The sequence below is a fragment of the Pezoporus wallicus genome, unplaced genomic scaffold, assembly GCF_028554395.1.
Source record: "Pezoporus wallicus isolate ANWC-B61680 ecotype Strahan unplaced genomic scaffold, APGP_CSIRO_Pwel_v1 scaffold_2584, whole genome shotgun sequence".
Taxonomy (NCBI): domain Eukaryota; kingdom Metazoa; phylum Chordata; class Aves; order Psittaciformes; family Psittacidae; genus Pezoporus; species Pezoporus wallicus.
In genome coordinates, this window is record NW_026642851.1 from 13,503,367 (window position 1) to 13,515,816 (window position 12,450).

Sequence of the window (12,450 nt, forward strand, 5' to 3'; positions counted from 1 at the left end):
AATTTATTTCTTAGAAATACTACAAGAATTTTAATTCCATTTTTTGACAGAAGATAACATTTATATATAGAGTATGTTATTCCCAAATATGTCTTCATTAAATAGCAACTGGGAATAATGTCTACCTAAAAACTTTTATTTTCTACTTTAAAACCATCAACAAGAGGGATCTAAAAATCATGTGGCAAATACAATGAGTCGGTGTTAATGTAAGAAAACCTGGTTAAAACAGCGACATTCTGTTTTACTTGTCATAACTTTAAGTAATATCAATTGCCAATCTCTAAAAACATAATTAAAATAAAAACCTGCAGAATATTAGATGACATCATGAGCTCATTGTTCAAAAACTGAAGTTTCTGATTTTTTTTAAGAGGAAATCATCATGGAGCTGTTATAGTAAGGGGTCTTTCCTAGTATCAATACTTTCCCAAGCTCAGTGGCTCAGTTATTTTAAGCTGTTACAAGAAAAGAATGCCTTATGCTCAAAATGTGTTTTGCCAAGTCACTTATGAGTAACAACAAACTGTTCAAGGTCATCCTGTTTTCCTGGGATGCAGGGAAGGCAATCACAGAATGAGAGAAGCTGCACTGTGGAACTGATAATAATGGCAGTAGTTAAAATCTAATTTGATAGAAAGGGTTTGAGGGAAAAGAAAGAAGGGCATGGTACGATAAATACTAAGAATCATTCTGAGTAGTGTTTTGGCATTTTTAGGTTTTCCTGTCAGATTTGCTGAACTGGACCTAGATGTTCTTTCATTCACTTCAGGGTTTTAATCTGCTAATGATAGAAACAAACTCTAGAAGTAAAATAAAAAGTTATTCTTCTCTGTTCATGGTTTTAGGGTTAAATTCTTAACCTGCACAGTCAAAGGGAATTCAAATGTAAATTCAGCTCTAAGTTTGCTTAAATGAGGCAGAGAGACACCTAAATTTAGAACAAACACTACTTCTTCTGATTATGTGCTGATGGCAATCTAAAGATAACACAAGTTTATCTGTGCAACTTTCATCAAGTTCAAAAGCTCTTTATCATTTTGGAGAGAGTGACAGAACAAAAATCAACAGCAGCACAATTTTTTAATCACTGTTCTCCAGTCCCTAGCTAACCTTTAACCTTAACGTCATAATGCATTTGCTCAAAATAGATGTATTTTTGTGTTTGTTTCAAGTCAATATTTGTTACAAACAAAATATAGTCATCTTTTCCAAACCCATATTTTGTGTATCACATGCCTCTGTAATTCAACAGTGCTTTCCAAGAGGAAGTAAACAAAACAACAGTATTATTTAGAATTGACCATCTGTTTAACACAGAAACCAAAAGTTCATTTCCGTTCCACTACACTGGGAAAAGCTCCTAATATCCCTTCTTGTTATGTGATGAAGGTGCTCAAAGACTTTCTCACATCACACTAGAAGCAAGCAGGGACTAAACTGATAATAATATTAACAGAATCTCTACAGGTCTCTAAAAGCAGATGCAAATGAAGTGCAGTTGACCTCACTGACTTTCAGCAGCAATTTAATTACTTCAGTTAACTCTAGATCATGAATGTTTACAAACTCCCGTTTCAGCACAAATCTATGAAATTAATCTCCATCCCATTGTCACCAACACTACTCCACTCAAAACAGTATACTTCTTCTTGCGTCTTTCTGGGAGGTGCAAAGTATATCTAATCAGCAGTATGCACCAACACTGAGTTGAACTTACAGTGACCTCAGCCAGATACTAATACCAGGCACACAAACACTGTGGTAAGCATGAAACTTCACTCCAGACAATACCAAACCATACTCCTCTATTTTTCATTTCGGCATTCAGTGGGCCTAACTATGAATTATGCAGAGTGAAATGCTGACCAAGTATTTGAAAATGGCAAATCAAGTAAAGAAAGCCATTCCTTAGTTTAGAGAAATAAATCCACGCTCTAAGTCTAAGAATATACCAAAATACAGCGGTCATTTTTGAGAACTAGAGTGCTGCATTTATTAGGACAGTGATGAAGGAAATGGCAAGCGCCAATACTTTAACATTTACAGACTGCTAATCTCCAAGCTACCAAAAACCTATGCTCAGGTAAATGAATTTATGAGTGACATCAGGTTCATACCCTACGTTGTTTCAAACTATCTCTATTCACCCAGCTGCTCACCAAAACCAGTGGCTGTTTTTGGCAGAGCCTTTTTCTCTGAGGAAGAAAAGCTTCTTATTTTTCAGAACTGTAGCTACACAAAATACATTTTGATTTCCAAAGCTTTCCTCTGAACAGCAGCCTGAGCATTATTATGCAGGAAAAATATATATATATATTTCCTGTATATATATATACATATATATATATATATATATATATATATATATATACACACATAGCACACATGAAATATTTTTTTTTAATTGTACAAAATACAAGTGACTATTTCAGTGAGAATTCAACTGGGAGCAGCTTATATTCATATAGGTACTTCTAAAATGGAAGATTATACAGCAATTTCCTGAATATTTTTTTCCCATGGATAAACAAAGGCCTGCAAGATCCCTGAACAAGTACTTTCATATTACACCCAAAGTATGAGGATCACTGAAGTGTCTGAGTGCCTCAGCCTGCCAAGAGAAACCATGGTTAAGGATGGCTGGGGTGGGCTTTATTCATCTTTTCTTTGGGGTGTTTTTTGCTGTTGAGAATGTCTGCTTACTAAGAATTGAACTGAGGTCATCAACTATGTTGTCATCAAGCTGGAAACTTGTCAAGTTGACATATGTTTTCTGAGAGACATTAAATAGAAGTGTCACAAGTAACAGGAATCCAAGCAAAACAGTTTGTTAACCTATCTTGAAAAATAGTGTTCTAATTATGGAATGCACAAGAAACGCACACTTTTAAAATAATGAAAATAGGTTATGCAGTTGACTAAAAGCAAGTTTGAAAGTGCAACTTCTTTATTTCTGGAAAAGAGATACTTGCTATTCATCTGCCCAAGTTTTTTATAAGTTTCCTCAAACAGTACCAAACATGCTCATACTTAGGACTGGAATGGATGCCAGTAGTTGAAAACAGACTCTTGTTTTTTGTAGCCAAATATTTTTCAAAAACAACAAAAGCAAGACAACCCACTTGTATATAGAAAGATAAATATAAAAAAAAACACTGATATATTCCCATTGAGAACTATCTTTCCATAATAAAACCTGGACAAAATTTGCACTTCAATCAAACAATCACAAAGGAGATTTCCACGAAAAAAAAATCCAAATAAGCATTTATTACTTTTTGTTTTAATAGTGTTACTACTATTAATTATACTAACCAAGTTCTCAGCAGCAACTTCATGTGTAGCAATATTCTGTAATATGAATGTTGAAGTTGCATGCCAGTTAGAACAGAAAGTATTATGCACTTTCTCAATGAATTATGTTAAAGGATATAAGAAAAGGTGTTTCAGAAAGGAACTTGGCAAAATCTTTTCTTCCATGTAGTTTGTTTCACGTTTTTTTCCTTTTTTTAAGGGGGAACAGCACTGAACATCACAAATTATTCCAGAGAGCAGCTGGTTAACTCTTACTCATTCATTCTGGTTTAGTAAGTGACAAAGAGAATACCAAAATATAGGGACAGAACAAGCTAAATGGAGTCACCCTACCATGCTGCATTTTAATGTGAAGGACACTAAAGATACTTCTCTTATTCCACTCAGAACAGCTGCTGTCTCCAAAGGTCTTTGTATTTGTTATAGTAGAGAACATTTTCTCCATGGAGACAGTAGAATAGGAATAAATATATTCTTTACGTTACTGAAAGTTTTATTTTTACTAAGATAGTTGACTATACAGCGCAATAAATTCATCAAGAGGACAAGCTCGTCCTTAGCTGCTTTGCATTCCTTATTGCGCTTATATTACACTGTACAATTATGGCATAAAAGCAACATAAAAAAAAGACAAAAGCTACATTTATCACTATGGGAATGATCCCTACATCTAAAGAGTTTTGCAATATCCTAGATATTTTTGCCACAAGTAAAAAAAAAAAAGATATATATATATAAGCTAATGTTTAATTTTAAGCATAACTAATCCTACAGACCTCAGTAATAATTAACTAAATGCTTAGACAATATCTGTTAAATGCTTTTTAACAAGATATACTTCCATGTATATGTACAAAATATCACTAACTGGAGATATATTCAGAACAATGCATTAATGAGACCTATATCAGATTCTGCTAACACAAAACGAGTTGATACACTTGCAAAGAAGGAAGCATCAAATGCAAAGCTAGCAATCCAAAACTAAAGGGAAGCAGGAAGGTCAGCTGTAAAATATAAGACAAGAAACTGAAAAACAATGACTAATGACTGCAATGCTTTAAAAGAATCAAACGTGAAGGTCAAGTGATAATGATTAAAGGATATAAATGAGCATAGCACAGTGCATGTTTATATTGCACCTTCCTAATCAATGCTACAAGGTCCCTTAAAAAAAGGAAATTAAACTGCTAAGCGCTATCAGTAGAGACATGCTGGATTCGCAGAATCAGAGGATATGTGCTTGGTAAATGCAGAAACAAATACTACTAATTACTAGGTATCTTGTCCATCTGTACACAAAAACAATATTGTAATAATGACTTAGCCTGTTTCAGTTGCAGTCAGAGTTTTTCACCTATTAGTCACGCACATAAAAACACCCACGGAGTTTCACTCTGAGGAATTACCGCACTTGAAGGCAGCAAGGAAACAGCCAAAGAATGAGGTCTTGAAGTCACCAGAATTCAAACTTCTCCTTCTGACCGGAGGAGCACATGAAGAGCTAAGTGCATGATTTAAATAAGTTAAAATATATATATATATTAATATATATATACACTCACATACACACATATGTATATGTGTGTATATATACACACATAGTGGCAACTTGCACCAGCTTCCTTGAGGCCTGTAAGCAAAAGTTAAACTAATCACACAGCTGAGCACTTCAATTTGAGATAACTAACTACAGGTTTTAATTAGCATTCTGTGAAATCTTAGCCAGGCACTATTTTTATGGAAGAAATTCCTCTAAACTCAGCACTGTTACCCTATACCGCTTGAGTAATCCCAACATTTCAGACAGCAAGGAGTCTCCCCCATGTCCCAAGACTCCTCACATAATTTTCCTTTATAAAGTCCTGATTGAAATAACCATGTCAATTAAATTTTGTCACAGGAAATAACTGCAGGCAAAGTATTTATTTCTGAAAAATTAGCCTAAGAGTCATCGTTTGGACAGTTTTCAAGAAGCCTTCAGAGAGCCTGTTGCTTCCAACAGAAGCAATTAAGATTTCTGTCTGTGAAGGAGCAGGGTCCTGAAACACATTTCCAGGCTGAAGTCTGTATCAAGCTTGAAGGCTCTCAAGAGCTTCAGCAAACACATGCAGCTCTGCAGAGAAAAATGTCTTCTATACAGGTCTTTGCAGTTTGCCACAGTGTTTCTTACCTCCCCTTTTTTCAATATGGAATTCAAAGACAGAAGTACCTGTAACCTCAAACAGCCAGTAACCAAAAACGTCTAAGCTGACTGCGAACTAAATCTCTACTTTAAAAAAATAATAAGCATACTCAAGATACAGCAGTGTGTAATTATTTTCTCAAGTTCTTTGTAACTAGCAGTTTGTCCCAGTAAGTTTTTTGAAAAACAATCCACCAACCCTATGCAGTTTAGAAAGAGCATGGGGTTTTTGCTCATATTCAACTGGCAACATGAAGCTAAAATCTTAACTTACAGGTTCGTTTTTTTACATTATTGTTTCACCATATGAGGTTTGTCTATTCTTGCAGCCTCCTTTTCTTCTTTGAACTTTTAAAGAACCAGAAAGGATGGAAAACCCATGATTTCAATAAAAGATTTCCTGTACATTTGAAAAAAAAACAGCAACAGATTTCTCACATTTGTCAAGGAAACTGTATTAAAAAAAAAGACCTCTGTATTGGCTCCCACTTTTGGGCACATGCAGAAAACACAGAACATTGATATGCCTATGTGCAGTGCACTGAGCTGCTTTCACAGCTATGTGTACTTACACGGTCTTTGTCATCGGCTACATCACAAAGAATGTCATCGAGATCTAAGATCCCACCATCCCCGTGCTCCAGTCGATGTACTTGTATCCAGTAGTTTGGATCCTGCATAAAAGGAAAAGAAAATAGTATCAGGTATCACATACCAACATAAAAAAAAGTTACTCCACCAAATAATTAACATCACAGTCCTACAAATGCTTGACATGAAAACAGCCATTTAGGTCATATTCCTGTAAATAAATGTAAATTGATATATAAAGCCAAAGGGTTTTTTTTTTAAAATTGCCCGAGATTAGATATATACCCTTCCCGCTTTTATCAGCTCTACATGAGTCCTAGTTCCACCACTGACAAGTAGGGGAAGAGCATTACCAGTGTTACTGAATATATGCACTATGTAAAAGGAAAATACATTATCCTCAAAATAAAGTATCTCAGACAGTGGTCAACAGGCACAAAACGCTACAGAACAGCTGTAAAGTGTGCAGAAGTGTTTATAGGACAGCTATAAAAGGGTAAAACCCTATATTTAAATTATATCAAGGGGATTTCTACCTGTGCTTTGGTACAGTTGGTAGATGGGTATCTAAACCTTATACAAAGAACACCTTCCACATTTTAATTTAAAAAAGATACATATAAGCACACATACAGCCATGTATATATATATGTGTATATATATGCATATATATGTGTACATGTTTTTGTATACACAATATGTCTACCAGCAACTGGGAAGACTGGCTTTATAGTCTTCATTATTACTTTTGATACAAAAGGAAACTATAAGGAATAAAGCTGTCTCCACAAAGTGTCTTCTACATATCACTACATGACCTAAGTGCTGTTTGGTACTCAATGTGCTATTCTTAAAAGGTTTGTTTTCTAACAGGAGAAAGTTCCACTGTAAATACACAACCTGAATGTGACACATAATCTTTTCTTGCTTCTCAAATACACCCCCATAACAGTGGCAGTGCCCCAGGTTGTCTAGCAGTAAAAGAGTTTCCTTGCTTTTCACTGAGCAGGCACTACTGCAGAAAGTCACTAATTTCAGTGAAGTCTTTCCAACTTGCAACATCTTGCAAAGTACCTGACTTCCTAAAACTAGCAATTACCATCGCAGTGTTTTCAGGTACTGGTATCCAGAAGTCAAAAAAAAAAAACACAACAACAAAAAACCCACAAAACAAAACCAAAAAAACCCACCCACAAACTAAACAAAAAACCAAAACAGAACAAAACAAAACCCCAGCACTCCACCCTTAAATAATTTGATTTCTTAAATGACGGTACAGGACAAGTAATGGGGCCACCAGAATCCTTCTAAATGCTTATGCGTTTTTAAATCTTGACAGGACATACTTCAGCAGCATTGCTGCATGAAAGAACATTAAGGGAGATTCATTTTGGTTTTAATATGCTAGAATGCTGTTTATTTGCATGTGATATATATGGGTATGTCAAAGATTTTGAAGAAATTTGATAAACATGAAACTTACTTCATTCTTTTTACAGGTACATCCACCTTAAATACTGCTGTAAATCATCATCATCAGATGATCAGATTTCAGAATTACATTTTACAGTCACTAGGGTAGCCATTTCACAAACTACAGATTTTTTTCTCTAATTTCTCCAAGTATTAAATATCATTAGCTTGCATTTCTTCTAAGCAAGTATTTATTATACAATTAACTGATTTTCCTAGGATATGGCTTTTCACCAAACAGAATGTACTGCTGTAGCACATTGTAGGTCATAATTCAGCACTCTTTTCTTTTAGGTCAAAATTCAGGAATAATTAAAAATAGTACTACCTTATTCTCACTGCCACGCATGCAGAGGTGCACGCACAGCTACATTATACGGAAATTTATTCTGTAAAATGGTACATAATGCAAATACTAAACTTTTTTGTTAAGTTTGAATACTCCACTAGGACTTACAGACAGGGCTGAAAAGAGCTTTCTATGTACACGAGGAATGATTTAAAGTTCCTCAATAAAAAAATTCTAAACGATAGTCTGCTGAAGAGGTGCCTTTGTAAACTCTGCTCTCAAACTAACAGGAAAGACGTTCCTTCCTAATCCTCCAGCCCATTACAAAAATCTCCTCTACCACTCATATCTACATTGGACACTGAAAAACTGGGGAAGACACAGGTTTTGAAAACATAACCAAACTGCTGAGCTATGAAGCACCTGCTCACCAAGAATCAAGTCTAAGGACTTGATTCAGATTTCCTTTGCTAATTTCTCCATCTCAAAGTGAAGTCAGAATTGAACCATAAGCCAGGCTTCACTGGAAAATCAGAAATTGAAAACCTAGTTTAGGCTTTATTACAGTCTGATCCCTCCCATGTCACACACACTTCACTTTTGTTTGCATCACTTAATCTTCTTACTGAAGAACAGAAACATTAAAAACAAATAACCGCAATACTGGCTCAGTGACTTGACTACAACCATCAAAACAAACATCGCCCAAACTGAAATTACCACTCAATATTACTGTATCCTTATTTTTTTCTTCCTACCACAAGTATTTCCCACCTCCAAGGCAAATGTTAAGAAAACATGCACAATTACAGAATCAATAGTAGAAACACCCACTCCTCAAGCACTATTGTGTTATTTCAGCATGTACAATCTACATTAAAAATAGCTTTGTTATATAAGGTGCATCACTTTTGCTAATTAGTTCCTTTAAAAGTTTCTCGATATTGCTTAAGAAGTTTCAGATAGTCTTAATTTTTCCTGCATCACCTATTTGTTGTGCCATAGCCTGAATTGCTCTGGTTGCTTTTCCTGTCAGACAAGATCTTGATACAAAACAGTACCTTAGCAAGACCAGACAAGAAATACATAAAACTAGTTTGGCAAGAATTTACTCTGGCAGGATTTGGTTAGTAAATATCAAATAACAATGAAACTTTTCATTAAAACCCTCTCCAAACTTCACAGAGCAGTTCTACTCCAGGCCCTTTTACTCTATTAAAGGTTTCACATAAATCAAGGATTGGTGGGGGAGGCTTGGGAGGGGAGAGACATCTATGGGAGAGAGGAGTACATATTTATAGAGAAAAAGAAAAATAAAAATCACACAACCACCAACCACACAAAATACTGAAGCTACTGATTTTACTGATTTAAGAAAATCCACAACTAATTCTATGAATTAACGAAGCAAACAATATGGAAACACCCAAACTGCATAAATGTTCACATTTAAATTCTTATTCTGTGTTCTGTATACACCAAACATATCCTCTAGAAGAGCAAGCTCATATGCAGTGTTTGTTAAATACAAAAGAAAGTAGACCCAACTTAACACTTAATTAAATTCAAGTCCTACTCCGTCATGTTACAAGCGCATCTGTATTCCTACATTGGTCAAGTAGTATTTCTCAACTACAGCCAACAAACAGATATTCATAATTCCCTATGCAATAGCAGTAATAAATCTTCAAGCCCTTTCTGAAGCAGTCAGAAACACTGTTTTGGCTTAGACCAGTTACTGAGTCATAAAGTGGAAATCGGCAATTACCAGAGTTTACACAACTTCATCTGCAGGGTGAACTGGTCCAATCACTCCTTCAGGACACCCAAAACACCTTTAGGGTCTCCCTCTCCAGGTGGCAGCACAGGGCTCTCAAGTGAGATCTCACAAATGAGGAACTGGCTCCAACACACTTACCCACAGAGAGATGACCTGGTCAGAGCGCATGCAACAGGGTGCTTACATAAGTGAAAATCAGAATGCCTTCTAGTTATAAAAGAAGTACAGAAGCTATCAAGTTTACAAAAGTCAATTTCTGTAAAGATGAAAAAAAAAATAAAATATAAAAAATTACTCAGAAACTTTATAAGAAAGCTGCTTCAGAGTTGTTCTGATTTAAGAGAACATCACAGTCAGATGCTTTGCTGTTGTTTCAAAATTTTAATTTGCATATTACAATTACATTTTTCACATTTTATTGATGAAACAAAGCCACATTTATATTCTTTCACTGTTGTGATTGTGTAAAAAGGTACTGCACTCCACAATCTGCAATACATCTAGAGATATAAAGCCAGGCTTTGATAGAAAACTCATTAGCTACAATGCTCCACCAATGTGTAAATTAGCAATACGCAATTATTTTGTAAAAGCTGTATAGATGCCTTTGTCATTAGCTCATGCAGAAGAACAAGCAAGTTCACTTCATTGAATACAAGATAGAAGTAATGCTAAACCTGATTTATAATATCTTCATTTAAATATTGCATCACTCAGCTCAAGTCTAAGCAAGTCAGATCTCCTGTTTCCTGTGTACACCCATTTAACTATTCTACTTGATTATGATTATAAAGGTACTTATAATTTAAACTCATGAGCACTACATTTGCTGCTCTAAAGTCCTCTATAATGGAAGACAAATATTTGCTATGTGATCACCAGCACTAAGAGGGGAAGCAAGGGCACATTACAAAGGCAGGAAGAATGCAGCCATTCATATTCTGTTTATTTCATAAAACATGACTTCTAAAAAGTATAAAGGAAAAACTGAGAAAACAGTTTAAGTAATATCATTCAGTATTCTGTAGCTAACTATTTTATGTTCCCACATAATGGAAACAAGGACCATATGTGGAAAATATCTAGAAATAGGAATGAAAACTGCAACATGTTCTTATTAATGGCATAACAAGATTTCTTACTCCTTTAGATCTAAATAGGTGTCATGTTTTTTGCAAATGCACCCTTTCCAAAAATTTATAGAACTGTTTAACATAAAAAGTTAGAATAAATACTTTGAAATATTTTGTCCATATCATACAAGTAGAATGCACCACAAACTTTTAAGTAGCCATCTATTTAACAGAAAGCAGACAATCAAGCTCCTAAAAAGCCCACCTTACAATGCTTACTGTTTGCAAATTACACCCACTGCTGTGATTTAATCAGACCTGCCCACCAGGAGGATGTCCTGAAGCATCTTCAGGACTACTTCATCTAGAAGACTACTTCATCTGCATGTCAACAATTACGTAGTTGGGAGTGGGATGTGGGGGGGATAACTTCTTGTGTTTGGTTTGAAGCCCAACCAGAGAGCACAACTGGGGGAGGACAGCAAGCACCCCCCAAGAAGTGTCTGTACTTCTTACCTTGACCGTAACAACTCAGGTTTCCGAACTACAGCTTTCAGCTGGGTACAGGCCAACTGTAGTTGCCACTACAATTTGTAACATCTTGAAATCAAATAAAGCATATTTCTTTTCTCCTCACACACCCCTATATTTTCTAATCTGTTCAGGCCAAAACACGAAGAGTATTTCTTACCACAGTAAGTGTATCTGGAGTTAAGTGCAGTATTTGGAGAAACAGATTGACTTTGCTGAGCTGAGCTCACTGAGGCTTTCTGTGCCTATCAGAGATCATCCTTCTAAAGCTGAAATGATTTAAATTTAGATACCATCTATAGTTTTCTGCTTTAAGATCTTTTACGGTACCGAGACCCTTATATGTTTTTTGAAATACACTGTCAACTGGGCAGTCATGCACAAGCATTTCAGTGTAACTCTCAGAGGAAATGAATGTGCTAGGAGGACAAGTGAAAGTGCAGAAGCAGATACAAGTGTGTTAATTTAACTTCTCAGTGATAAATGAGGAAATAAAGGGGAGCTAAGTACACACTTTTAGCTTCTGCTTAAAACTATATAGAATCTAAGATAACATGGTGATGTGTGGCTATCTGTTTTGAGTCCTTTGAGAACAGATAAAGCCTTTGCTGCAGAAAAGTACATACAGATCAAAACCAACTAAATCATCAGGCTGGGGTGTGTACTGGACTTGTCTGTTCAGCAGCATATGCATTTGGGCATGTTAACACAGTCTGAAAGGAAAATAATGGTTAATAAAAAACTAATATATCTGAAAGTTTGCCAGTGAATTCATTCATTTCCCTGTCTAGCTCTGTACTGTAAGAGGGAACCGTCAAAACAAGCAGTCAGGTGCCAAAGGAAAGCCACGAATGCTCAGCGTCAGCCGGATTCCAGTTACGTTCCACAGCCTCACAAGCCAACAAGAACAAGTCCCTGGGTTTGAATTGCACCTTCTTCCTGTCTCCTGCCTCCTCAAATTTCAGGCACAAAGACCTGATGCATTAACACACAATAGCAGCAACAGGGGAAAAATCAGCCTCAAAGATGACTGTGCTCTCTAAGGTACGTTGGTACTGCACCACGAACAGCTGGTGGTAACAATACAACAGAAGTACATTCACTTTCTCCACAACGGTACAAGAGGGCAAAATATTTAACATTAATGAAAGTAGCTCTGTAGGTCTCAGAAAGCAACTGATACCTGTAACAACTTAAGTTACCAGGTGAT

At 35.8% G+C, this 12,450-nt stretch overlaps 1 protein-coding gene across 14 annotated transcripts in view; it reads right to left on the bottom strand.

The window, feature by feature from the left end:
* Positions 1 to 12,450, bottom strand: part of PARD3 (par-3 family cell polarity regulator) — a 450,998-nt gene that overhangs the window by 394,940 nt on the left and 43,608 nt on the right. For all 14 annotated transcript variants that reach the window (XM_057432818.1, XM_057432824.1, XM_057432817.1 and 11 more), the window contains exon 2: positions 6,076 to 6,177. In XM_057432818.1, coding sequence (XP_057288801.1) covers positions 6,076 to 6,177 — 102 coding nt within the window. The remainder of the gene's footprint in view (positions 1 to 6,075; positions 6,178 to 12,450) is intronic.